Raw genomic sequence first — 26,076 nt, forward strand, 5'->3', positions numbered from 1 at the left:
ATGTGTGTATTATGTTCGTGTTATAGTGTCTGATTACCACTGTATCTAATCCTCCTACACTGTGCAGACGCTCAGAAAATGGAGGCACACAGTGTAGGAGGTTTGAAGATTCAACCCCCTCGTTCTCCTGGCACTAGCCAGAATAAGGGAGGGGGGATTGTGTGAGGACACTAGAGCGAGTGTGTCTACCCCAAATTTGCAGCATAAAGCAATGAGGTTGCTTTACCACATGCCAATGCTGCAATTTTGGGAACTGCTCCCTCTAGTGCCCAGCACATGGAAATGTTATAAATTAGAATCTAATTTATAATATTTCCTGACTTGTGAAAAAATTAAAAATATTTTGTAATCACTCAAATAACAATTGTTTAAAAATAAAAAAAATAAAAATTCTAGCGACACATTCCCTTTAAGGACTCGAGGACTGTATCCACAGTTGTGGTCAATGATTCCTACTCTGAATAGTCCCTGGTTATAAGTGGTGTACCCCAGGGTTCCGTGCTGGGACCACTATTATTCAACTTATTTATTAATGATATAGAGGATGGGATTTATAATACTCTCCCTAATTTTGCACACAACGCCAAGAAATGTGGGATAGTTCAGTCCATGGAAAATGTTCATAAATTACAAGCCGATTTGGACAGTGTATGAAATCAGTGGAGGTCTGACACTAAAGACACCCCTATGATATATCTGACATAGAAAAACATCATTTTGACAGGACTTCCCCTTTAAGGTCACGTGTGCACATGTATCAATGATTTGTCATTTCTGATAACTTCACCATGATTTCGGCCTGGCTATAGATTTTAGTACAGGAGCTGCCCCCCCTGATAACCTTTAACCCGTGATCTGGCTGACACACTTTCCCGCCCCTGCACGACCACACCTTCTAGTTCGTTAGCTTCCAGTGGTTACGCCCAGCTGCGTTCTGAGCCCGGGTCCACGCCTTCAACAGATTACGTCATCACGCTGCATCCAATGAGCAGATGCCACACTCCGGCTCCAGGTCCAGCCGTGGGTACTTCCGGCAGGTTTTCGCCTTTTTCTCCTCGGCTTCCGCAGTAACACAGGTCAGGTAGTGCTGCTGCTGAGAGCTCTGTACCGCGCGCCACACTGACCCCGACATGACGCGCAGCCTCCTCCTCAGCGTCCTGTTTCTCCTGGGTGCTGCAGCTAGCACTGCCTGGGCCTCAGATGTCTTGGAGTTCACAGACGACGACTTTGAGAGCCGCATCTCCCAGTATCAGATCATCCTGGTCGAGTTCTTTGCGCCCTGGTGAGTGGCATTCTGCGCTACTGTCGCTCTTTACCCTATTCCCTGCTGCATGCATGGGCGGTACCGCAGTGACACTTCTGGGGATAGTGTATGAGTGCTGTCCTGCATAGTAGCAATAAAGCATCCCCTAGATCCATACAATGCATTATACTAGTATCCATTTCCCTCTGATCTCCTGTATCTATGGGTGATTGGTGTCGCTGTTACCTATGGGTTGTATATGTACGTTATGTTCCATGTATACGCCAGCAATCCTGTAGTACACTGCTACTCCAATGAGAAATCTAGCTCCTAATCGATCTGTGTCTGGAGGCTGCTAGAAAGGAGAGCACTTACCTGATTGTACGGTGCTGCAGTATATGTTGATTCTATATAAAGAGCAGTTCATATTTGTTAGGGGGGCAGTTATCTTCCTGAGCTTTGTTTGTAAACCCATCGAGGAACTTCAGCTTCTAAACTGGCTATTAATGGGATAATATGACGTTTATCTGCACCGGAGAAGGGAGCCTCATGGCCTCTGCTAGAATCCAGTCCTGTTTATTGCTAAAATTGTGTTCGGTCCTAAAACTATTGCTGTGTAGTCAGCCCCTTAGACTTCAGGTTTAGTGCCGTTATCAGCCGCTGCATCAGTCTGGTATAATGTACTATAGATGCTTTCCTTGGCACGGATATTTGTAGTGATCTAATACCTGCACTGACCACTGATTGATATCCAGTCCTATTGATTGTAGCAAGGCTTGACCGGTGTCCCTTCCCTTATTTATGCCTTATAATGGTTGGAACTTTCCTCTCTGTACTTGTGATAGACTGCTGGATAGGTTCACATTTCGGCTAAGGTTGCTATTGTTTAGTACAATACGGTTATTAACCTTAATTTGTATGTCTACATATTTCTGTGATCTTGCCTGACACAGGACTTGTATACCAGTGGTTTCTATTTCTAGGTATATTATATAAAGGTGAAATACTGTAGTAACTTTGTGTTGGTATGTTTCACTTAGTCCCAGGTTGCTTTGTCGGTTGGCTGTGGCTGCTGCAGGGACTTGTAGTTCTCATGGGCTCTGCTCTCCTTCCTGTGCAGCCAGTGACGTCACTTCATGAACTACTATTCCCATCCTGCCTCGCTCTACTGGAGGAGATGGGTGTGTTCTTGCTGTGGTGTCTGCTTCTGATTGGCTGTTTGGAACTTGGTGGCTACTGTTGATTGGTCTGATGCATGAAGCAATCCATCATGTATTTGATTCTTTCAAGGATTTCCTCCTTCTCATCCTGTATTGTGATAGGAAGCTTCTTCTGCAGCAAGATTATTTTCACCTGCCTACACTGCTGTAAATGCAGAAAAGCAAATGTAATGACGTAAAATACGTGCAGTGACTTTTATAGCTCTTACTTTCCCATAATATTAGAATCCTTTGTGTACAAACTTTTAAAGTGCTACTTCCATTTATCTTTTCTTCACGATTTTGTGGGAATAATTGACTTCTTTTTTTTATGTGCAACGACTTCATAGTCCTACTTTCAATAAATTCTGGGATACATGGTGGTCACCCCCTCCCCTCACACTTTTTAGTCTAAAATGGCCTTAGGCCTTCGTTGGCTGTCCATCCTGTGTAAGGCCCCATGCATTCTACCATAATTTTGATCCATAATTGCGGATAAAAATACGGATCCATTCATTTCTATGGCCCAGTCGCCTTCCCGTATATTTATGGCCAAGTGACCGGACTGTAGAAATGACTCGCAAAAAATAGGGCATGTCCTATTTTTTTTTTGATTTTGTGAACGGTGCTCGGATGCTTTATAATGGGAGCACCACCCACAAATACGGGTCAGTCCGTGCCTGTAATCACAGGCTGTCCACACAGCTACGGCCGTCTGCAGGGGGCATAACTTCTGAAGTGAGGTGGAAAACGGATTCCTTAGTTTCTCCCCTCAAGTCAGGACAATCCATCTTTGTTCCATATTTGTTTTATCTTTTTTAGACCCGCTGTATTTTTTTAATGGTGGCATTTAATGTACTGAGAAACTTTAAAAGATTGTGTGGTGGAATTGAGAAACTCTATTCCACCAAAGTCTTTAGTGTTTTGACTTTACGGCAATCACTCTGTGGTAAGAATGACACGTTAACTTTATTCTGCGTGTCAATAATAGGACTATGCTAGTCTTGTGAGCGCGTGTGTGTGTGTGAGCGTGTGTGTGTGTGAGCGTGTGTGTGTGTGAGCGTGTGTGTGTGAGCGTGTGAGCGTGTGTGTGTGAGCGTGTGAGCGTGTGTGTGTGAGCGTGTGAGCGTGTGAGCGTGTGTGTGTGTGAGCGTGTGAGCGTGTGTGTGTGAGCGTGTGTGTGTGTGAGCGTGTGTGTGTGTGAGCGTGTGTGTGTGTGAGCGTGTGTGTGTGTGAGCGTGTGAGCGTGTGTGTGTGTGAGCGTGTGAGCGTGTGAGCGTGTGTGTGTGTGAGCGTGTGTGTGTGTGAGCGTGTGTGAGCGCGCGTGTGTGTGTGAGCGCGTGTGAGCGTGTGTGTGTGTGTGTGTGTATATATATGTATTCCCTCTACCCCCATTGTTTTCTGTCACTTTATTCTGAGAGCGTCTTCATTTTTTGGGAAAATAGGATTGGTTAAGCTTTTTAAAAAAATTTTAAGATTAACATTCTATCAATTTTTTTACTTTACCACGTGTGTCTATGGAATGCTCATGCAATACTTACATGAGTAGTATATACAGGTGGGTATTATGTACTGGGGCACTGAATGTAATACATGATGCTGACATGCAGCGCTCCCTATCAGAGGTGGACACAGGAGAAGGAACTTCCTGCAGAAGTGACGTGACGGATAAGTAGTGTTTATGTAGCCTCTCCTCTCTGTATAATGCCAGGTTATGACTTCTGCATATGTCTATGCAAATATATATACATTAAATTGATGTGGGCGTTACTGCAGTATGGCTATGTTCACACATTGCGGCTGTAACTGTCAGTGTGGTTTTCAAAGCAAAGCTATAAAAAAAAGTTTGGTTAAAGACCGTGTGGTATCAGCTGCAATATTATGCTGCCAGTAACCACCGAACTGCTTATAGCTGCACTCCATTTTAAAACCACGCTGACGTTCATTGCGGCCGTAACGTGAACGCAGGCTAAGGCCTCATGCACATGGCCGTGCCCATAATCACGGCCCGTGATTGCAAGCATGGCTGTCCGCCGACTGCTGCAGGCTGAATTTTCATGCCGTGCTCCCATACAAAGTGTTGGAGCACGGCATGCCAAAATCGAAAAGTAGGACAAGCCCCATAATTCCAGGCACGGACGCTTCTGTAGCGATACGGAAAGGTGTCTGACCTGATAGAACCGGGCGGGTCCATAATTGCGGACAGTATTGCAGTCTGCAATTATGGAGTTGTTTTTTGTTTTTTTACGGTTGTGTGCATGGGGCCTAAGTGAGTGCGTTTTTGTAGCCAATTCATTTGTGACCAGGCTTATTTAAATTGTGTTTCTTCATAGGTGTGGACACTGCAAGAAGCTTGCACCAGAATTTGAGGTAGCTGCCACAAAGCTGAAGGGATCGGTCGCTCTGGCTAAGGTACGATATTCTCTTTTCCTTGCAGGTTGATAAGCGGTTTCCTGGTTAGTGAAAATGAACTGAGTGACTTACTGTAGCCCATTGAAAAAATGTCAAGAAAGCTGCCAAGTTGACACCTTCCCCCATCTGCTAGCCAGAGTGTAGTGCTTGTTATAGACTGGTCACAACCGCCTCTTACATAGTTGCCCTTGATTTCAGTGGGTACCCTATAATGCTACGTTTTCCATTGCAGGAATTGTTTAAGCAATGGCAGCGGTCACCAGTGATAACAGCTGAATGCCAGGGGTTCCAGCAGCGAATAGCATATTGAGAGAGCTCCAAAAGTGAATGGGTCTACCTAGATCAGACAACGTTTAGGGTGTACGTCTCGGCCAGAAATAAAATTGCCCACAGCACTCGCTCAATCTAAATAAAGTTCCAGAGATGCAAATTTTAAATTGTCCAAAAATCCCATTTCAGGCCCTCATATCCAGTAGAAACTCCATGACCACATCCATGTGGTAAGTGTTTATTAACACTAAGGGTATGTTCACACGCAGACTCAAACGTCTGAAAATACGGAGCTGGTTTCAAGGGAAAACTGCTCCAGATTTAATTAATTATATTTTTTTAAGCCACTTCCAATTTTCGCAGCGATTTTTACTGCCGTTTTTGGAGCGGTTTTCCATAGTCTATGATAAAAACAGCCGCGGAAAAAAAAAGCCCATTGGAACATTCGTTAATAATATACAGTATATGTAGTGTGACTGTTCATATTGGCATAGAAGATGCACATACTTTCAGCTCTGAACAGGACCTTGGCTAGGAAATGCTTAGAGGATACCGGAGCACCCACCTGCTCATGGTTTCCCTTTTTTTTTTTTTTTTCCCTTTGGGGGAACTTCTCGGACGCCTTAACTTAAAAGGGTCCATCCTGGTGACCCTCCCTGAACTGATCTGTGGGCTAGTTTTAGACTTTCTAAAATGACTTAATATATTTTCCTCAGGTGGATTGTACTGCAAATTCTAACGTTTGCAACAAATATGGAGTCAGTGGCTACCCTACTCTTAAAGTCTTTAGAAATGGAGAGGACTCTGGCGCTTATGATGGGCCTAGGTCTGCCGGTAAGTTACTGTATTATGCATGTGTGAAGGGGTTACAGCTGGGCACCTCCGCATCAGTGTAAGGCCTGATTTACACGAGCGTGTGCGTTTTGCGCGCGCAAAAAACGCTGCATTTTGCGCGCGCAAAAGGCACTTGATAGCTCTGTGTGTCCATGTATGATGCGCGGCTGCGTGATTTTCGTGCAGCCGCCATCATAGAGATGAGGCTAATCGACGCCCGTCACTGTCCAAGGTGCTGAAAGAGCTAACTGATCGGCAATAACTCTTTCAGCACCCTCAACAGTGAGTTCCGATCACAATATACACCAACCTGTGAATCAAAAAAAGACGTTCATACTTACCAGGAACTTCCTGCTTCCTCCAGTCCGGTCTCCCGGCCGTTGCCTTGGTGACGCGTCCCTCTCGTCATCCGGCCCCACCTCCCAGGATGACGTGGCAGTCCATGAGATCGCTGCAGCCTGTGATTGGCTGCAGCCTGTGCTTGGCCTGTGATTGGCTGCAGCTGTCACTTGGACTGAATTGTCATCCCGGGAGGTCGGACTGGAGGAAGAAGCCGGGAGTTATCGGTAAGTCACAACCTCTTGTTTTTTTTACACGTATATGTATATTGTGATCGGAAGTCACTGTCCATGGTGCTGAACCAGTTTAACTCTTTCAGCACCGTGGACAGTGACTGTCTCCTGCCGTCGCGTACCCGAACATTTTTTGCCGGGTTCGGTCAAAACGAGTTCGGCCGAACCCGGTGAAGTTCGGTGCGCTCATCTCTAATTTGACACTCCGTTTGGATGTTTGTAAACAGAAAAGCACGTGGTGCTTTTATGTTTACATTCATCCTTTTGACAGCTCTTGCGCGAATCACGCAGTTCGCACGGAAGTGCTTCCGTGCGGCATGCGTGGTTTTCACGCACCCATTGACTTCAATGGGTGCGTGATGCGCGAAAAACGCACGATTATAGAACATGTCGTGAGTTTTACGCAACGCACTCGCGCAGCGCAAAATTCACGCATCATCTACACTGCCCCATAGACTAATATAGGTGCGTACGACACGCGTGAAAAGCACGCGCGTATATTACGCTCGTGTAAATGAGGCCTAACACTTTAACTTTGTTGTACAGATCACAACTGAAACAAACATTTGCTTTGTTCTGATATACAAGATCACATCTGTGATGGCAATCTGACAGTATCTTGTCCACATTATTTAAAGAGGCTCTGTCACCAGATTTTGCAACCCCTATCTGCTATTGCAGCAGATCGGCGCTGCAATGTAGATTACAGTAACGTTTTTATTTTTTAAAAACGAGCATTTTTGGCCAAGTTATGACCATTTTTGTATTTATGCAAATGAGGCTTGCTAAAGTCCAACTGGGCGTGTATTGTGTTCGTTACATCTGGGCGTGTTTACTTTTACTAGCTGGGCGTTCTGACGAGAAGTATCATCCACTTCTCTTCAGAACGCCCAGCTTCTGGCAGTGCAGACACAGCGTGTTCTCGAGAGATCACGCTGTGACGTCACTCACAGGTCCTGCATCGTGTCAGACGAGCGAGGACACTGGCACCAGAGGCTACAGTTGATTCTGCATCAGCGTTTGCACGTAAGTCGATGTAGCTACTTACCTGCAAACGCTGATGCTGCTGCAGAATCAACTGTAGCCTCTGGTGCCGATGTGGCCGACACGATGCAGGACCTGGGGCAGGAAGTGAGTGACGTCACAGCGTGATCTCTCGAACACGCTGTGTGTCTGCACTGCCAGAAGCTGGGTGTTAACGAACAGAAGTGGATGATGCTGATTCGTCAGCATCATACACTCCCATTCCTAACGCCCAGCTAGTAAAAGTAAAAACGCCCCGATGTACGCACATAATACACGCCCACTTGGACTTTTACTTTAAACACGCCCAGTTGTACTTTTGCAAGCCTCATTTGCATAAATACAAATATGGTCATAACTTGGCCAAAAATGCTCGTTTTTAAAAAATAAAAACGTTACTGTAATCTACATTGCAGCGCCGATCTGTTGCAATAGCAGATAGGGGTTGCAAAATCTGGTGACAGAGCTTCTTTAAGTATAAAGAGTGGAGTTTCTAAAACTGTTGTATGTGTTTTGGTTCTTGCCTTCTAGTGTACGCAGCAATAGTGAACTGTGTTTAGAGTAGACCTTTCTGTACCTACATAGGGTATAGAGCAGTTATGTGGCAGTGTTTCCCCACTCCCTCTGTGCGTACAGATGTACCTGGATTAGACATGCTCCATGTTCTACCAGCGGTGAGACTCCTTTTAAAGTTATGCTTCCTAAACACCGTTCCCAGCCTTAAAGGGTAAAACACGTGCTGGATAATATCTGCTGCAAAGCAATGTCAGGATTGTTATTTAATCTTGCAAATTTCCATAAATCACATATAAGTTAAATTGGTATGAGAGGTTTGGCTAAAGTTGAAACTTAACTTCAGTTTCAATATAGTGGATAGTACCTACCGGGTCTATGTATGTAGGCTAGAGCTACCCCTAGAGATTTCTTGAAATAAATGGCTGGTAAAGCAATAATCATGCTACTGTTGCCACTTTTTTTTTTTTATATATATATATATATATCTCCAAAAATAGGCAGCACACCATAGATGTAGTGAAAAAAAGAGGGTACTTTATTGGCCCCAAGTGCGACGTTTCAGCTCTATCCACTAGAGCCTTTCTCAAGAAAGGCTCTAGTGGATAGAGCTGAAACGTCGCACTTGGGGCCAATAAAGTACCCTCTTTTTTTTCACTACATCTATGGTGTGCTGCCTATTTTTGGATCTCTGTTGATATTGAGAGCTTGGTCTGCTCCCTGGGGCCTGCACCCACATCTTCCTACATCTTTCCACCGGTGCTGCTGGATCTTTTTTGTTTGGATTAATTTTTTTTTTCATCCAACGCACAAGAGTTTTTTCTTCTAAACACTTCATGTAACTTCTAGTTACTGCCATGGTGCAGTAAGTCACACGGCCTAGTCACATGAAACCACTTGTACATGTAATATATTTGTATCGTCTAGAGAAGTATTAAGTTTGTAAACTTGCTCATAAATCACTCGTTGGAGCGATTCATAGGAAAATTCATAACTCTAGAAAGTCAGTTGCTAAAAATCCTGCTCAAATTGTCTAGGTGTAGCCCTAGCTGTATGTGGCAGACTGCCAGCTTTGTGTGACCGCGGCAAATGCATCAATAAATGAAGTCTCTGTTTTTGTGAGCTTTTTGTAGGTGTGGTTGCTACATCTAAAAAATGTAGAATATACATATATAATTTTTTATTTTTTTTAAGATGGCATTGTCACCACAATGAAGAAACAGTCAGGTCCTGCATCTGTTAATCTCCCATCCGTTGAAGAATTTGAGAAATACATTGCTGAAGCTGATGCCTCTGTAGTTGGTGAGTATCGTGCAGGAGTGTCACAATGTGCTAGTACACTAGAATTGGCTGGTCTTTGACACTTGCTGGCAGGCATTTAAACTAGCTTCTCCCCAATATAGGATTCTTCCGCGATCTGTACGGCACAGCTCATTCCGAATTCCTGAAGGCTGCCAACTCATTAAGGGAGAAATACAGATTTGCACACACTGGTGAAACCGAACTGGTGGATAAATATGATTCAAATGGAGAGTAAGTAGATTTCCTGTAGATGAGTGTGGGGTTCAGCCAAACATTCCTGCAGAACTGTCATAATGAAGACTATCTGTTAACATGATTTTTATTTTTATATTTGTTTCAAGGGGAATCGTTTTGTTCCGTCCGCCACGTCTTGCAAACAAGTTTGAAGACAGCTCTGTTTCGTTCCCTGCTGATGAGAAGATCACCTCCCACAAAATCAAGACGTTCATCCAAGATAACATGTGAGTTCTCTTGGTTTTCTTAATCGCCATGAACCGGTCACTTTATTCTTATTTAGCCTTAGATGCAATTGGATAAAGGCTTTGGCAGTTGGTTTTTGATTTTTCCACTTGAATATGGGTGACCGATATAAAAAAAAAACGTGCAGAGGATTTCGTTACAAATGTATTCAAACACTACTTTTGGAACGTTATAAGCAAAACCATCTTAAAGGCTATGTACACTTTTTGAACTGGTATTTGATTTTTAAATTTTGTTAATCCTTGTGATTGGTGCAATTTCCTAAATACACTTTATTAAAAATTCTTTACTCTTTGAGATACAGCCGGTTTTGTATTCTGTGTACAGAGCAGCTGTTCCGTTCGCTTAGACCTGAAGCAGTCCAGTCTGAGACTGACTGGTTCAGTGACAAGCAGGTCCTGTGTCTGACATGCAGGATCGTGCTGTAACTATCACATCTAAGTTTATAACTTGGATGTGATTGATTACAGGTGAATTCTGTGTGTCAGACACAGGACCTGCTTGTCACTGAACCCGTCAGGTCAGCAGAACGGATTGCTTAAAGTCTAAGCGAACAGAACAGCTGCTCTGTACACAGAATCCAAAACCGGCTGTATCTGAGTAAAGAATTTTTGATGTATTTAGGAAGTTACACCAATTGCAGATAATTGTATTTTAAAAAAACTTTCAAAGGTGTACATAGCCTTTAAAGGAACACTAAACAGTGTTCATTACCCATGCCCCAAAAAATATATCTACACCCAGCAATTCCTTCCTTCTTTGCTTTGATCCTATCTTGTCTAATTTTGCAATCGATACTCAGATGCCCTAACTTTAAGTAGGTCAGTACAAGCCTCTTCCCATTGACATAAATAAGCATGTTTTATAGTGGTTTCGGGATAAATAGCAGTCCGCTGAACAAGCGAGCTCTTGCCTCTAGCCAGCTTAAAGGGTTATTCCCATCACAGAAAGGGGTGGTATATAGCTAGGATATGCCATAGCTAGGATATGCCATAACTTTGTTATGTGGGTGCCTGACTTCCAGGACTCATCCCTCGCCAATCCTGACAAGGGGGCTGCAGCTCTGCAGGGAACTAGAGCACAGCTCTATTAAAGTGTAACTAAACCTTCAATCTTCTGACATGTCAGAAGTTTTGATCAGTTGGGGACCAAGCACTGAAACCCCCACCGATCGCTAGAACAAAGCGGCAGAAGCGCTCTGTTAAGTGCTGGGCCGTTTCGCGCCTGATCGACTTTTTTCAGAAAGTCCGTCCATACGCTGCTACATCTGTTTTCTGAGAGAAGCCTATCAGAAACTAAGCTGCTCAGCACTCACCCGAGTGCTTCTGCCACTTCGCTGTAGCGATCGGTGGTGGTCTCAGTGCTTGGACCCCCACTGATCAAATCTTCTGACATGCCACGATCCCATGTCAGAAGTTTGAAGGTTTAGTTACACAAACTTTCTTTTGCAAAATCTAAACCGTACTCTGCAATTGTTCCATACATTTTTTAGATTTGGAATTTGCCCTCACATGAATGAAGACAACAGAGAACTAATCCAAGGAAAGGATCTACTTGTGACCTACTATGATGTGGACTATGAGAAGAATCCCAAGGGCTCCAACTACTGGAGAAATAGGTAAACTACATTTTCTTTAGTCACTAAGTCAAAACGTTCTGCAATAGGTTGAATTAAGTTCTTTGCATACAGGATATGTATAGCAATGTTTATAGCTCAATTACTCTGAACTTTAATTCCCTTTCAGAGTAATGATGGTGGCAAAGAAGTTCCTTGATGCTGGTAACAAACTTAACTTTGCTATTGCCAACCGTAAGGCCTTCGCACATGAAGTGACTGAGTTTGGTCTGGATGCCAGTGCTGGAGATATTCCAGTTGTAGGAATTAAAACTGCCAAAGGGGAGAAATATGTGATGCAGGAAGAGTTCACGTAAGTATTCAGTCTACTATACTCCGATAATAGCGTGACAATGTAACATATTTATGGCCAAACCCTGGAAATTCACATCCTGGCAATTTATAGTATTTGCTGACTGATCATGAATTGGTTAAATCCATAAACCGCTGCCGTTCCACCGTCAATTAATATATATTGCGTAATACCGGTTTTCTAATTCTACTAGCCGTGATGGGAAAGCACTGGAGCGATTCCTGCAAGATTACTTTGATGGTCAACTGAAGAAGTACCTAAAGTCTGAGCCTACTCCTCAAAACAATGATGGCCCAGTAAAGGTAAAAGCAAAGTATTTGGGCGCTGGTAGTGTTTAACCCCTTAATGGCAACCCATATGCCTTTTCTCTGCAGTCATTAAAAAGGTATTCCCATCAGGGACGTTTGTGGCATATCCACAGGAAATTACAAATCGCAACGGAAACAAAGATAGAACAAGGTTTAGGGGGCCCAGTTCTAGAGGTGCAGGTCCCAGAGGTGGGACCCACATCTGACATTTATGGCGTATCCTGTGGATATGCCATAAATGTCCCTGATGGGGAAAACCCATTTAAGGGTACTCGAGACACAACCTTGCGTTTTTCACAGTGCTGTCATAAGGCTGGGCCAGATGAACCGTGATGGCTAGAGCGGGTATCTAGTTTAAACAGACGGTCTCATGCGCTAATGACTTGAATCGGAGTTGCCTCTGATCCCAGATGTTTTTACTTAGATTCTGTGGTCCATAGCGACTGTGGCATCTAAATGGCTAGAGCGGAGGGGGCTCCCTCTGTCACACAATCCGCATCCCCTCAATGCGATCACGAGTGACAGATGGTCTCCATGGCTGCCAGGGGCCTAACCAAGGTTTTACATTGACAGGCATAATACACTGCAATACATAAGTATTGAAGTGCATTTTGTTAATTGAGATATCCAAAGTATAAAAATGTATTATGAAGAAAAAAAAGCTACACTGATATTGTTGCATCCGTGGTGACCCGAACTATATCACTACTACACTATTTAACCTGCACTGTTAATGCCATAAAAACAATGTCAGAATTTTGTTTTCTGTTCATCCTGCCTAAAAATGCAATCAATAAGTCATGTACTCAAATGGTACCGTTAAAGCTACAAGTCCTGCCAAATGAGACCTCACAGCTATGTCGGCGGTAAAATAGGCTTCATTTTTTTTTTTTTTTTATTATAAAGCATGGTGGCATAAAACAAATACTTGAAGCGTTCGTTTTTATTGTGAAAATGTAGTAAAACAAACTATATAAATTTGGTATCGCCATAATCATATTGGCCCACAGAATAGTTGTTTATACCACACCGCAAAGAATGGTGGCATTAACTTTTTGAGGGCTAATGAGAAATTAAAAATCAATAAATTCTATGTACCCAAATAGTGGCATAAAAAAATAAAACTTGTCGCACAAACAAGCCCTCACACAGCTTATCGATAAAAATATAAAGTTCTAGCTTTTGATATGCGATAATCAAAACTAAAAAATGGCTCTGCCATAATGGGTTAGCCTTTAGAATGCCTTCAGAAATTTCCATCAAATATGTTTATTTTTGGGGTAAGTTACCTACTGCATAGATCTAAATTTCCCATCTTTAGAATTTTGTTTGGCTTACTAGGCAGTATAAAGTAAAGAGGGGTGTATGTATTATTGGGACTCTTTGTACTCTGAAAGAAACCTGCTGGAACATCTGACCTTCACTGTGGACGCTTTATATCCTTAGGTGGTTGTAGCTGAAAACTTTGATGAAATTGTAAACAATGACGACAAGGATGTTCTGATTGAGTTCTATGCTCCATGGTGTGGACACTGTAAAAACCTGGAACCCAAATACAAGGAGCTTGGAGAGAAGGTATGCATAAAGGTTTACTCAGCTGACATGGTGAAGACCATTGAGGGGAGTTTTGATGCTGTGAAAGTAAAATTTGAGCAATGCTTTTAAATACTTGAGGTATATAGCAAACCTTGTGACTGAGGAAATTAACCCTTTAATTTCAACTCAAGTGACATATCGCTAGAATGCCATCACTCTCCAATCGCTAGGGGTATGACTGCCATTTCCCCAATGATCCTAAAGGGGGCAGCCATGTATCTTTCTGTGCACAGCGGTGGACTTCATGTATTGGTAAAGCACTTGGATTTCCCTTCTGTGCAGGAACTGCTGAGTTTCTGCTGGTGCCAGCAAGAGCTGCTAATAGTAATAAACTGGGATGATTGAGGTCTCCTTCATGCACAGACTTTTTTTTTTTTCTCCATTTTAAACTGCATAAAAAAAGGCTTCTAAATGCCGGCGTTGGTAAAATGTTACATGCGTTTTTAGTGGAGTTTTCATTTCGCGCAGGTTCTATTTAGTCCTATAGAGAAGCTTATGGGGAAAAACGCCATATCTTGAACATTGAGTTTGGGGGGGGGGGGGGATCCACAAACCAAAACGCAGTTGTATGTAATGCACTTCATGGTTTACAATCGACTTTAATATAACATCTGGCTGCACAAAAAACCTCACCAAAAAATGCAGCAAAACCCTGATTCCAGCCTACAGATCTGAATTTTTTTTTTTTTTCCCTTTACTGACTGATGGCTCATTAGATGTTCATAACTTAGCTGAAGATTCACCATAGATTTTAAACTTTATTTTCTAGCTTCAAATCGTAATGTCATTTCTATTCTTTGCATAGCTGGAAAATGATCCAAACATTGTTATTGCCAAGATGGATGCTACTGCTAATGATGTGCCTTCTTACTATGAAGTCAGAGGGTAAGTAAAGTGTGATTTCTACACTGCAATATCTGAAATCCATCCATATTAAACTAAGGTAAAATCAATATTTGAGAAGCTACAGAATCTAGGACAATTACCCAAATACTTCTCTTTCCTTAAAGGGGTTGTCCTAAGATTCCTATGTGTCTATGAAGGGGCTGCCAGCCTGTCTCAATTTATTAGCTATGTCAGTCCCCTTCCCAGTCTCTGAATCGACTATGACAGGAGGGGGTTGGCTTAGCTGATTGACTGACAGGCAGCCAGCCCCTCCGTCCGCATAATCAACACAGGAGGACGCAACGCCCCCCTCAGCCAGTTTCGGTGCATCACCACAAACGGACGCTTGGTACTTCTGGGTGAACATGACAGGGACTGACTACATGCAATCCATGCATGTTTGGAACAAAGTTTTGTTTTTTTCGTTTCTGAAGAAAATTACTTCTCATCGGACCGCCCCTTTAAATTAAGGAAATCCCAGTGCAGAGGGGGGGGGGGGTTGCAACCCATTAAAGCTTTCCTTTCTAAGGATGCATGTAATACATTGTGCTGTGCTCACCGCCACTAAGAGGGATAGATATTGGTATTCGTTTTATAGCGAGTATGTAGAGAAATTCTCCCAGCAATGAGTTGAACCTGTGTTTTGCTGTGATCCGTTAATGTGTGTGTATTCCAGGTTCCCCACTATTTACTTTGCACAAGCTGGAAGTAAACAAAGTCCAAAGAGATATGAGGTGAGTTTACATTCTAAAATTACACAACCATGAAGTTGAATAAATGACAAATGTGTTCATTCTGATTCCTGTCCCCTTTTACCCCCCCCCCCCCCCCAACAAGAGAGATGCTTGGTCAGATGGGCAGCGCTAAAACACATTCGACTTTTAGCAGGAACTGACAAATGTTCTTTATTTGCTTACATGCCCGAATTACTAATGTTTTTGTTTTTTTGTTTTTCTCCCTTTGTAGGGTGGCAGAGAGGTTAGTGACTTCCTTAGCTACTTGAAGAAGGAAGCAACAAACCCTCCAATCATTAAAGATGATGATAAACCCAAAAAGAAGAAGAAAGAAGAATTGTAAATGAGATCTTGTCAAAGCAGCACTTCTGCAGGTTGGGGGTCATCACCCTGACATTACTGGGATCTATGGGGACACAACATTGTGGACACAAACAACTTTGTCCTGAAGGGAATATGACCATTGAATAGAGATTATTTCTTAGATGCACTGCTGGAAAGATCCAAGGACCTACGAATATCTGTGGATTGTCTGTGGGGGCACCACTTTTCCATTTAGGTTGGGAGGGACAGGGTTGGGTGGGGGAGGCTGTGAAATTTGATGGTATTTGTTTTGTTACCTATTTTATTTCTTTTGTACATTTTGTAACTGATTCGACAATAAACACCCCCCCACCTTTAAATGTTGTCTGACTAGTTTATATTGATCAACAATTGAACAGGAATCTGCTGTCCATAATAGTCAAACATTAAAAACGGCAGCGCTCTGGATTTCTGAGACTGTGAAATCATCCCTCCTGTGGTGGCTCTGCACAAACAACATAGACAAGGGAGTCCCTGGAGAATGGTCCCTAAACAGGGAGGTCTTTCTGTCCTTAACCCGAAGGTGGGGTTATCCACAAATAGACCTGTTTGCCACGAGGAAAAACTCCCAAGTAGAGACATTCTTCTCCCCAAATCTCAGAGACAACCCATTGGGAGTAGATGCATTGTCCCAACCCTGGGGCATGGATCTGGCCTATGCCTTTCCTCAGTTTCCTCTAATACCAATGGTATTAAGAAAAATCCAGGAAGATTTGACAAAGCTCATCATTATTCTTCCCTATTGGCCAAAAAGAAGTTGGTTTCCAATCGTAAAATACCTAGCGTTGGAAGACCCTATCATGCTCCCAGTCAGGGAGAATCTTCTCTCCCAGGGTCCCTTATTCTTTCAGGGAATAGAAACTCTGAAATTGTCAGCCTGGATCCTGAAAGGCAGATCTTGAGGAACCACGGTCTGTCAGATGAGGTAATTTCAACTATCTTATCAAGTCATAAAGAAGTTACCTCAAAAATCTATCAAAAAATTTGGAAGAAATTCTGTTCCTGTTATGGAGACCCAGGACCAGAACCCTTTTTTCCCAACATCGTGAAAATCCTAGATTTTTTACAATCTGGATTCAAAAAAGGGCTTAGTCCTAGTACCTTAAAAGTACAGATTTCAGCCTTAGGAAACAATTTTAATACTCCCCTGGCTGAACATCAGTGGATCAGAAGATTCACTCAAGCGGTCTCTAAACTGAAACCTTCCCTAAAGAAATCCGTTCCTACCTGGGATTTGAATGTGGTGTTAACGACTCTTTGTGAGCCCCCCTTTGAGCCGTTCGACACAATTAGTATGCACTTTTTAACTCTAAAAGCTGCAGTCTTAGTCGCTATTACTTCAGCAAGAAGGATTGGAGAAATCCAATCTCTGTCAGTCACCTAAAAGTACAAGAGGATAAGATCATTCTAAAGCTGGATCCTTCATTTATTCCAAAGGTATCTACTGCTTTCCATAGAGAACAAGAAATAATTCTACCTTTTTATCCAGATCCAAAAAACCAACAAGAAGAAAAATTCCATTGCCTGGATGTCAGGCGAACAATTCTTCAGTATCTGGATAGAACCTCCTCCCGGAGACGAGATAAAAATCTATTTGTCCTGTTTGGGGGAAAGAATAGAGGAAAGAAAGCCTCAAAAGGCTCTCTAGCGAGATGGGTAAAAACTACCATACAAGAAGCCTACAAGTCCCAAGGACTATGCCCCACAAGGCATCAGAGCCCATTCAACGAGGGCATTTTCGGCATCCTGGGCAGAAAGAAGAGAAGCCTCTATGGACCAAATCTGCAGAGCTGCCACTTGGTCAAACCATCATACGTTTTGCAAACATTATAGGCTCGATGTTCTGTCCGATACGGATTTAAGTTTTGGACGGAAAGTCCTTCAATCCGTAGTCCCGCCCTGAGCATTTAATCTGGTATTGCTCCTGTAGTGCTGTCATGAGGGATGTACTGGAAAATAGGAATTAGACCTACCGGTAATTGTATTTCCAGGAATCCATGACAGCACCCTTACAAAAATAGGGTTGCATCCATCCTGGTGTAGTAATTGAAAAACACTGGCAAGTGGGTGGTGGGAGGGGCCTTTTAACCTCTCTGTCTTCCTGTCCCTACAGAGGTCAATAGGGCAACCTCCTGTAGTGCTGTCATGATGGATTCCTGGAAATACAATTACCGGTAGGTCTAATTCCTATTTTACACTAAAAACTGGGCTGATTTATAGCAGAAATCTATGACCGCTCCTGACTGGAGTAGATGTCCGATAGCCGAAAGGGGTTCCCTACGCAGGCAAAACCAACAAGTTTCCTTTCGTCCCAAAAGGCCTAATAACAGAAGACCTAACCCTAGGGGACAGGATTTTAGATCTTCAAATTTACAAGGAAGAATAAGGGCTTCCTCTTCAGGCCCCAAAACAACCCTAAAAATAGAGACCAACAATAACGCCAAAGGGTCTACAGTGGGGGGTAGACTTTTCCTATTTTTCAAGGATTGGCAAAGAATATCGGCGAATTATTGGATCCTAGGAATCAAAGGCAGGGTACGTGCCAGAGTTCAGGTCTCTTCTCCCAGACAGATTTCTTTCCACAAGGCCTCTAAGGGACCCAGTGGAGCAGAGAGTCTTGGAATTAGAAGTCCTGTCACTCAAAGAAAAATGAGTCCTATTTCACATCGCAAGAACAGAGACCGGTCAGGGCTTTTATTCCACGCTCTCCCTAGTGAACAAACCAGGAGGAAAACACGGGGTCAAATCTAAAAAGATTGAGTCTTTTATCTGACCTACAAAAAATTCTGCATGGAGAGCATTGCGTCCACTATAAATCTCCTCCAGTGAGTGTGTGTGATGGCATCAATAGACCTGGAGGGTGCTTACTACCACGTACCCATATGTCGTCCTTACCAAAAATATCTGAGTAGTAGTGATCCTCAAAGGGTCTTTAATTCACCTACAATACAGAGCCCTCCCCTTTGGCATTTCATAAGCCCCAAGGGTGTTCTCGGAAATAATGGAGGAAATGACCTCTTACATCAGGACTAACGGCATCCTCCTGATCCCGTACCTGGACGACTTTTTAATAGTCGCAGAAACATCTCAGGCCTTGACCCTACAAATAGAGTTCGTGCTATATATACTAAGAAGGCTAGGATGGAACATATATTTAAAAACTAATTTTAACCCCATCAAACAGATGTGAATACCTAGGAATTCTGTTAGACTTCCCCAAGTAGATTTCCTTCCAGAAGGGGAAATCAATCCCCTGATAGTCAGAGTATCAGAGCTCTACTTAGCCAATACGACCTCTTTCAGGAAAGCTATGTCAGTCCTGGGCCTCATGACGTCATGTATGGGCCCACTTCAGATCTAGGGCCCTACAGTGGAATATTTTAAGTCAGTGGGACAGGAGCAGTCTCTCCCTAGACCAATCCATACACCTCATCTGCAGCCAGGCTGTCTATCAGATGGTTGAACAGGGAAAACCTTAGTCGGGGCAGTCCATGGAAAGTAACCCCTACTCAACATTACCACAGATGCGAGTCCTGGGTGGTGGAGAGCTCATTATGACTCATTTTCTTCAGGGTCAGTGGGATCAACAGACCATTCGGAGATCCTCCAACTACAGGGAACTGGCAGCAGTTCTCCAAGCAATGAAGAAATCCATACAGGCCATTTCAGGTTGACACTTAAAAATCCATTCCGACAACCCGACCAGTGTCTTATATAAATCGTCAGGGGGTACAAGATCGACCTTGCTGATGGACTTATCCTCACAGATCTTTTCTCAGGCAGAGCACTATCTGTTGACTCTATCAGCTGTCCATCTGAAGGGAACAGACAACCAGGTGGCAGACTTCCTAAGCCGAGAAAGGCTTCGTTAGTCCGAATGGTGTCTGAATGCAACAGTGAAAACAAAACAAAGACCAAAAGATTCTTCTCCCCAGACCCCTTAGAACACCCAACAGCGATGGCCACATTCTCCCAATGTTGGAGTCGAGAGGGGCTATCCCCCCTGCCACACTCTAAACCTTCCAAGAGTAATCAGAAAGGTCAGAAGACCAGCCCAGCGTGATATTAATAGCCCCCTTCTGGCCAAAGAGACCATGGTTCACGTGGTTAAGGAAAATGTCCTCAGATCAACCATGAGTTGTCCCGAACGTACCCGATCTCCTTTACAAGGGCCCAGTAATGCACCCAGAGATTCAGAAACTCATCTGACAGCCTGGAAACAAAGGATGATCCTTAGGTAGAGAGGATTCTCAGTCTATCATTTCCACCCTGCTTGCTAGTAGAAAATAAGTTACCTCAAAAATATATCTGAGGGCCTGGAAAGTATTTTAGAATTTTGCAGCCAGGGATATTAATCCTTTAGCCAAAACAGATATCCCTTTTAATATTGGATTTTCTCCAGGCAGGATTAAATAAGAACCTTAGGCCTATCACATTAAAGGTTCAGATTTCTGCACTAAGTTATTTTTTTATTTTATTCTAAATTAGCAGAACACCCCTGGATTAAGAGATTCCTAACAGCCTCCTGAAAATTTAAACCCCAGATAAGATCCCCAGTTCCTCCATTGGACTTAAACATCGTTCTCCAGGCCATGACAAATCCACCATTTGAACCACTAGACACTATATATCCACAAAAAGACACTTAAAATTATATTCTTGTTAGCTATCACATCAGCCCGTAGAGTGAGTGAAATTCAGGCCCTTTCCACCTTTCCTCCACATACGCTACTACTAGAGGATAGTCATCCTAAAAACCTTACCAGGTTTTCTTCCTAAAGTGGTCTCCCCTTTCATTTAGACCAAGAGATTATTCTTCCCTCCTTTTGCGACTCCCCAAAGAATTTGAGGGAACAGTTTAACTGCCTAGACGTAAGGAGATGCCTAGTCAAGTACCTAAAACCCACCAAGGATCTAAGATCCTCAGAGAATTTATTTATCCAATTTCAGGGTCGGCAGCAAGTAGAGCCACTATAGCGAGATGGATTAAACAGGCCATACAATTAGCCTATATAAATCAGAAACTCCAACCTCCAGAGTTCTTCGGAGCTCACTCTACCATGTAGAAGGCTGCTACATGGAGTTCTCCTCATACCTTTTTCAAGCACTACCGATTACAACTGCAAACAGCCACTGATTTGGCCTTTGGTAGAAAGGTGCTACAAGGTGTGGTCCCACCCTAAATACTGATTTATATTGTACATCTCCAGGGGTGCTGTCATAGGTGAAATGGTAAAAGATTGATTACTTACCGGTAATCGGTTTTTCAAGAACCTATAACAGCACCCCTCACCCTCCCTATTGTTTGGGTATTCCTTGTAAATACTGTATATATAAAGGTGTGTGAGAATTTCACTTGGGTGGCGCAAAAAAAAAAAAAAAGATACATATAAAATAAATGAAACTATTTCTCATCCAGAATTCATTCTAAAGACTGGGTGTGTGGAGAGGTGTCTCTTTTTATATCCTCAGGTTTCCTGTCCAGCGGATGGGATGTCTCTCTCCAGTGGTGCTGTCATAGGTTCTTGAAAAGCTCATCAGGAGATGCAACTTGACCCCGATCAAGTCAATACATTTGTGTGTATATTACCCAAACATTGCTTTTAGGTGAATTGGCAGCACACTTGAGTCCTAGTACATTGTCCAAGGAATTATGTATTATGGTCACATAATTTCATAAAACAATAAAGGTAGCCAGGACAAGGCTATTACAATCTTATCTCTTCTGAAGGGTTCGCATATGGGGTGGAGAGTAACTGGAGTGTTGGCGTAACTGTGGTGAGGTTGAAAACCCCCATCTCACATGATGCAAAAAAAACAAACCTCTTCTCGTGAGTGTTTTTTAATTTCAATAATTTTTGGGACTAAAGCATTTTCAGAGTTCTATGGGTGTCATATTAAGGCTCTGTACAAGGGAGTCCATAGAGAATCTCCAAAACGTACTCGCATCCTTCACTGGTGCTTGTTTACTGATGGTTCCAATTCTGGAATGCATAGTGATTTTAAGAAAATGCATCACCATCCTAGCAGACTATTTCTCTGGTTTGTCATTTTATTCAATCTTCAGGCTGGTCTAGATAAGCATGTGCCCGTAACGGCATTTGTTTCAAATGCCCTTTACTCTGGCCAATGGAAACTGGGGATGAATGATTGTCAGCAACACATCCTGTTTACACTTAGAGATGTGTTGTCGACAACTATTTTCGGGGCAGCATAAAAGATCAAATCGGCCGATGAGTGATAGTTTGCATATTTGTCAGCTGACCGCTGCCCTGCTCACGCTGGGCAATGGTCGGGTTTGAGCATTCACACGAATGCTTGTTTGCCCGATCCTTGGCCTGTGTAAATGGGCTTTAAAGGCTGCTTGCGCACGTTTCATAATTTGCTGCAGAAAATCAGCAGCAAAACTGCAGGTAAACTGCACACCTAAGGCTAGGTTCGCACAGGGCGGATACGCTGCGTAAGAATCACGCAGTGTCCGACATGGAACCCGCAGTATCTTCCATCCGAAAGATCGGATTGTGGTGCGGTTTTTCGAACTGAATATCTGCTGTGGAGGAAAGCTATTCATACTTACCCCCTCCCTCCTCAACCCGGCCTCCCTGGATGACTTTGCAGGCCATGCGACGCTGCAGCCTGTGATTGGCTGCAGTCGTCACGTAGGATGCAACGTTATCCCAGGAGGCCGTACTGCAGGAGGGAGGGCATTCTGGGTAAGTGCGTTTTCTTTTTGTTTTTTTTGTTTCATTTTTCCCCGGATTTGCAATTTCTGTGGTGTATTCGCTGTGAATACGCCGCAAGTTGCAACACTTTTGGCTTTCTGTTGCAGGTTTTGCATCAATAGGGAAAAAACCCAATTCAATGGGGAAAACCCGCAACAGAAAATCAACAGACGCAGCATAAATTGACATGCTGTGGAATTAAATTCTGCACCGCAGGTCAATTTAACGTTTACGCTGTGATGTTTTTTTCTGCAGCATGGGCATAAGATTTTCTAAATCTCATCCACTTTGCTGCTACTCTAAATGCCGCAGAATTGCTACACAGAAATCCGTTGCATAAATTCCAGAGTTTTATAGTATGATTTTAGGTGCAGTTTTTACATTTTGATGTGGCTATAGGTGTGTTTTTTATGCTGCAGATATTGGTGCTCTTATATATATATATATATATATATATATATATAAATAAATCTCGTCAAACACAATTTGTGGGCGGAAGTCCAAGAAATTAACACGCTGCATATTTTTAAATATGCACCAAATATTAATTTGTGTGGAAACAATTCTGTAACGTGTATGTGAGATTACTTAATCTCATTTGCTTTGTTGGTAGTATGTTACACTGCGGATTTGCTGCAGGAGAATGCATACGGAAAATACACAGGTAATACGCATCATGTGCATTTGGCCTCACTCTTTTGTACAGATGCTGTAACCTCCCTGGTAATGTGTGCCATGTTGCCGTGTTTCTTTGGCGAACAGTAAGTAATAGACATTTAATGTAATGTGAATTCTTGTGACCTAATGCAACAATGTAAGCAAGAACTGATTTAAGTTTAGGAGACTTTAATTGAAGATCCCAGATCAGTGTAAAGAACAATTCCACAAAACGTACTAGCAAGTTCAACATGTAATTCATTGTAGTATATAAAGGCCTATTCTGAGTTTGAGGCCTGTTGTGAAAAATGGTGGTTGCTGTTTTGACACATGACCCAAGCATTGTTACTAAGCTCTTTAATAGGCCACACGTTCACTTACTGAGTAGTTGCCTATAGATGGGACCATTATCTTTTGTCTGGAGGAGAGCTCATTTGCATACTTTTCCCAGTAAGCATTGTCCTAAAGTCGCCCTTCCTTTTGCTGGATTCTCCACAAGGAGAATCTGTGCCTTTTTGTGAGACTGGACAAAATATTAGAATGAACAGAAGTGTGCTTCAACCTCTCTATTATCCACTATAAAAGTTGGACAAGGGAATGCAGTTTTTTTTGATTGGCAAAGGCTATGGCCCTTAAGTGCTAATGGCTACATGTATCGCCAGACCCCTCTTTAGTAATGTCCATTGTAGATTAGTTCTTCCTTGGTTAACAAGATTAGGCGTTTTATACTGCGCAGTCTTCCCCAATATATCATTACACCGCACAGCAGTATGTGATTTCTACAAACCTTTACAGATCCCACGTTTCTGCCTTACACAAGCTTGATTTTTGCAGGTCAACTGATCACCATAAAAGCTGAAATATCTCATTCATACATTGCAAAATCTCCTCGTCCTCCTTTTTAAGGCAGTAGCTGATGCATTTGAGATGCTTCAAGTCAAGGCGTTTCTACTAGAGTATATATCATACAGTAGTTTGATGGCACTTTTTCCACAAGTTGCTTGGTTTGCTGAGGTCTCTTCCTTCAAGGCTCTTGGTCAGGACCATTGTGCTGATAGACAGTCGGTATTCTTGTGGTACGTATCAAATGTCTCTTGGCTAAGTTGGTGTATTCTTTTCATATTCCACAATCAAGTGCTTGATGTGAGAGAGTTTGTGGTGCAAGTATTCACAGTGTCTCTTCTCTTCTCTGTAGCCAGGATATGTCTGTGTAAAGAGGGAGATGTACATCTGTCATATAAGTACACATACAGCCAGACTGACTTCTGTTTACATGGCCAAGATTATAATGTATCCCCTCATATGTAAATTGCACTTTACCTACTTTGTCAGGAATAAATCTATTGATTTTACACTATCTGCTTTGTATTGCCTCCCCTTGGATAATCTAAAATTGCAGGTGTAGGACAAACATGGTTAACATACATAGGTAGGTGATGTTTTATCTGTAGGACCACCGCTGATCACACAAAAGGGGTTCTGAGTACCACTTTCCTCCTTTGCATGGCCGTGTTGAGGAGCAGTTTGAAAGGCGCGATGGTCGAGGGTGTGCGCTGCTGCTCCATGCAAACTTTATTCAAATCTCTCCTTATCTGGAGCCACGTACTAGTGGTCAGTGGGGTTCCAGCATGCATGCTGTTTGCACCTTTTGTTTTTTAAGTGATTGGTGGGAATAACCCCTTTTAAGGCCTGGTTCCCACAGGTCAGATATGCAGCGTAAAAATCATGCAGATTTTCCGACCTGGAACCTGCAGTACATTCTGTCAGAAAAAAATCGCACCGTATTGTGGTGCAGTTTTTGAACGGAATTTCCGCTGAGGAAGAAAACGCTCATACTTACCCCCTCTGTCTCCTCTGCGATGACATTGCAGGCCATGTGACGCTGCATCCTGTGATTGGCTGTAGCGGTCACATGGGATGAAACATCATTCCAGGAGGCTGGACTGCAGGAAGGAGGAGGGTGTTATGGGTAAGTATAATGTATTTTTATTATTTTCCGGAGTTGCAACTTTAGCGATTAGGCCGCAAAAATAGCAACACTTGGCTTTCTGTTGCGGGATTTTCATCCCCATTGAATTCAATGGGGAAAATCCGCAAAAGAATGTAAATGAAAACGCAGCATAAGTTGACATGCTGCGGAATTAAGTTCCGCACCGCAGGTCAATTTATTAACGTTTACACTGCGTTTTTTTCCCGCAGCGTGGGCATAAGATTTTCTAAATCTCATCCGCTTTACTGCTACTGTAAATGCTGCGGAATTTCCACACACCACTCCGTTGCGGAATTTTCCCAGCATTTACGCTACGTGGGAACCCGGTCTAAGGCGGAGTATACACGTCACAGATTTTACCCTTTGCAATGCAACATCTGCATTAAATCTGTGACGTGTGAACTTTCATATTCGGCCTGATACAAGTAGTTGTATTTATTGAATAAACTTTTTTGATTCTTAGAACTAAAGTTTTTGCACTAGGCAGCACAGTAAAACGCTAATGCACTGCTCTGGAAAAAATGTCTCACCTTCTTGAACTTCTTATATTCTGACAGAATCTTATTTTCAACCATCTAAAAGATAAAAAAAAATATTTCAGCGCAGCCTTCGATTAACAGATATACACAAAAAATAAAAGCCAGGTATGCCAATATAGTCATATAATAAATCTAACCAGGCTATAACTTCATTATGGTATGCTGACATTTCATTGCATTATGGGTGCTCAACTTTCCTCTAAAAGTAAAGTAGAAAGACCTTTACGTTACTAGAATCTGTTAACACTGTGCTGACAGACACACCCTAACTTCCTGTTAACCGATATGAATAACTGCCCTCTGGAAGAATTAGGTTTTTTTTTCTATCAGGTTACAGAACCAAAATGCAAATTTCCAAGCATTCTCTTTAACAGAGACTGAACGAGTGGGAAATGCGAAGAGAGAAACTTGCAGCATTGTGAATGCAGCTCTGGGTTAAATACATGCAGGATCAATAAAAGAGAGGAACAAGGCCATGAAATTAGTTTCTTTCTGTTCCTTGGTTT

At 42.7% G+C, this 26,076-nt stretch overlaps 2 protein-coding genes across 2 annotated transcripts in view; one reads left to right on the forward strand and one right to left on the reverse strand.

The window, feature by feature from the left end:
* Positions 1-987: 987 nt before the first annotated feature.
* On the forward strand, positions 988-15,982 carry PDIA3 (protein disulfide isomerase family A member 3). The gene is made up of 13 exons (XM_075858109.1): positions 988-1,282; positions 4,776-4,854; positions 5,841-5,958; positions 9,261-9,368; positions 9,470-9,599; positions 9,710-9,829; positions 11,341-11,466; positions 11,594-11,776; positions 11,970-12,078; positions 13,531-13,659; positions 14,486-14,565; positions 15,242-15,299; positions 15,532-15,982. Exons 1-13 carry the CDS (start codon positions 1,131-1,133, stop codon positions 15,640-15,642), a joined length of 1,503 nt encoding a protein of 500 aa, XP_075714224.1. The 5' UTR covers positions 988-1,130; the 3' UTR covers positions 15,643-15,982.
* Positions 15,983-23,213: 7,231 nt separating this feature from the next.
* The window catches only part of ELL3 (elongation factor for RNA polymerase II 3), a 100,236-nt gene continuing 97,373 nt past the window's right edge, over positions 23,214-26,076 (reverse strand). The window contains exons 11-12 of the mRNA XM_075855255.1: positions 25,562-25,606; positions 23,214-24,247 (exon numbers count right to left, since the gene is read on the reverse strand). Coding sequence (XP_075711370.1) covers positions 24,140-24,247; positions 25,562-25,606 — 153 coding nt within the window. The 3' untranslated portion in view covers positions 23,214-24,139. The remainder of the gene's footprint in view (positions 24,248-25,561; positions 25,607-26,076) is intronic.

The sequence above is a fragment of the Rhinoderma darwinii genome, chromosome 3 (genome assembly GCF_050947455.1).
Source record: "Rhinoderma darwinii isolate aRhiDar2 chromosome 3, aRhiDar2.hap1, whole genome shotgun sequence".
Lineage (NCBI taxonomy): Eukaryota > Metazoa > Chordata > Amphibia > Anura > Rhinodermatidae > Rhinoderma > Rhinoderma darwinii.

Bases quoted from the DNA above. Each gene is read 5' to 3' on its own strand.
- PDIA3 (XM_075858109.1), top strand. From the start codon at position 1,131: ATGACGCGCAGCCTCCTCCTCAGCGTCCTGTTTCTCCTGGGTGCTGCA. The intron at 1,283-4,775 runs GTGAGTGGCATT...GTTTCTTCATAG, and splicing joins GTCGAGTTCTTTGCGCCCTG to GTGTGGACACTGCAAGAAGC. The intron at 9,830-11,340 runs GTGAGTTCTCTT...TACATTTTTTAG, and splicing joins ACGTTCATCCAAGATAACAT to ATTTGGAATTTGCCCTCACA.